Here is a 2,209-nt window from a genome sequence, read left to right on the forward strand (position 1 = left end):
GCCACCATCATTTGATCCGGTTCCCTTTGAGAATCGTGTAAACATGAGTCTTTTGATGCCTTTGCCAACTTTTGCTGTGGTATCCGATTTAGTTGGATTTATTACTTCCAAGACTTTCTGATTCTTTCCAAACTGATCAGGTATGCTTTTAGCCATATTATGAGATCTGTGTAACGGGCCCTGCTGAATCACGACCGTTTCCAAAAGATGACTGAATCCAAAGTATGCTTTGCACAAATCACGGGGATTGTCATTTATTAAAATCCGATGATTAAAAAAATGATGTATGTAAAATAAATTCACATGTCATGCAGAAATGAATATGCAAAAGAATGCAGACACAACCAATGGTGCTTAATACCTACAAAATGTCATGAATACAAATAATTGAGGAAAAATGAACTTCAAAAGAAGGTATTTGCACAAGAATATCTATTCAAAGTGAGACACAGCTTTTGGCCAACAGATGTCACATTCGAATCTCTGGATATCTTTGTTCCGGAATTCAATATTGACAGAAATGTTACAGAACGAAGAGAAATCCAAATGAACCAAGTCACCAGCTGTTCCTCCTCGTGCTCGCTCGTTGCAGAACCCTACCTTGGCGCCCTTTCGGGTTTTCACCAAGGTTGCCCCCACCCTTTTTGTTTTGTTCTGTTTTTCTTTTCTTTTTTCCTTCTTTTTTTTTTTGTTGAGGTGCCCTTTCGGGTTTTCACCTATAGAACAAAGGAAACTCTCGACCATAATCGACTCAGGAATATGCGTTGAAGATCGCTGGTATCAGTAAAATGCGCTTCCCCTATAAGGTTAGGCGAAGGCATTATGGACATCACTTGCCAGTTGATTAGCGAACTTCCTAATAGAAATACAGCAAACGACGAAAGCCAGGACTTTGGGCTTTTGTAATGAGGTCAGGTGGGGTGTCTTCAAGAAAAGTTGAAGCTTGAAAGCAAAGATTTTTTAATGAAAAGTGTGAAATAACCTGAGATTGCACCATTTCGAAGTCATCTCCAATTTTGAAAGAAAACTGAGGAAAACTTTGCTCCAGTTTGATTGGATTTTCTCTCTTTGCATTTTTCATTGCATTTTCCTTACTTTTGCATTTTTCTTTAGAAAACTAAATTTGCCCCAGTGTGGGGTTTTTCTCTTTTTCATCTCTCTTTCACAATAAATTTGCCCCAATGTGGGGTTTGCAATCCTCAGGGGTTGCCAAATGAAAATTATTAGTCTGATATCTCAAAAGGGATGACTAGGGATTGAATGTTTCAAGTGGAAAAGAAGATGGCCTGACTTGCATTTCATCATTTGCACGAATTTCTAAAAGAAGTTTTGCATAATCAAATGAAGAATTTCTTGCACATGTCCGAGTTGATAGGTTGAGAAAAATGTTTGTCCATCCATCTCTGTCAAAATAAGTGCTTCGCCAGGTAATACCTTTTGAACAATGAATAGCCCTTGCCAATTCGGAGCAAATTTGCCTTTGGCCTCATCTTGCACTGGCAAAATCCGTTTCAGCACTTTGTCGCCTTCATCAAATGTACGCAAATGGACCTTCTTGTTGTAGGCCCGGGCCATGCGTTTTTGGTAACATTGACCGTGACAAATAGCATTAAGCCGTTTTTCATCAATCAAAGATAGTTGTTCATGACGCTGTTTTATCCAATTTGCCTCTTCCAATTTGGTCTCCATTAGAATACGCAGTGAAGGGATTTCGACCTCGGCAGGTAGCACAGCTTCCATTCCATACATAAGCGAGTAGGGTGTTGCCCCAGTTGATGTTCGGATAGAAGTCCGATATGCCATTAGTGCATAAGGGAGCTTTTCATGCCAGTCACGATGCTTTTCAGTCATCTTGCGAATGATCTTCTTCAAATTCTTGTTTGCGGCCTCCACAGCTCAGTTCATCTGCGGTCTATAGATGGCAGAATTACGATGTCTGGTCTTGAACTGTTCGCATAGCCCGTCCACCATGTCATTGTTGAGATTCTTGGCATTGTCTGTAATCAATGTTTCTGGCACCCCAAATCGGCATATGATGTGATTTTTTAAGAAATTCGCCACCACCTTCTTTGTCACGTGCTTGAATGATTCCGCTTCGACCCATTTAGTGAAGTACTCAATTGCTACCAATATAAATCGATGCCCATTTGAAGCAGGAGGGTCAATTGTGCCAATCACATCCATACCTCACATTGAGCAGGGCCATGGG

The 2,209-nt window shown here is 40.5% G+C and overlaps 1 protein-coding gene across 1 annotated transcript; it reads right to left on the reverse strand.

Annotated features, from left to right (window-relative positions):
- Positions 1 to 751: 751 nt before the first annotated feature.
- LOC113743881 (uncharacterized) lies at positions 752 to 1,851 on the reverse strand. The gene is made up of 2 exons (XM_027271961.1): positions 1,435 to 1,851; positions 752 to 799 (listed from the first exon to the last, which is right to left on the reverse strand). The coding sequence occupies exons 1-2, from the start codon at positions 1,849 to 1,851 to the stop codon at positions 752 to 754; spliced, it is 465 nt and encodes a 154-aa protein (XP_027127762.1).
- Positions 1,852 to 2,209: the final 358 nt, after the last annotated feature.

The sequence above is a fragment of the Coffea arabica genome, chromosome 5e (genome assembly GCF_036785885.1).
Source record: "Coffea arabica cultivar ET-39 chromosome 5e, Coffea Arabica ET-39 HiFi, whole genome shotgun sequence".
Taxonomy (NCBI): Eukaryota; Viridiplantae; Streptophyta; class Magnoliopsida; order Gentianales; family Rubiaceae; genus Coffea; species Coffea arabica.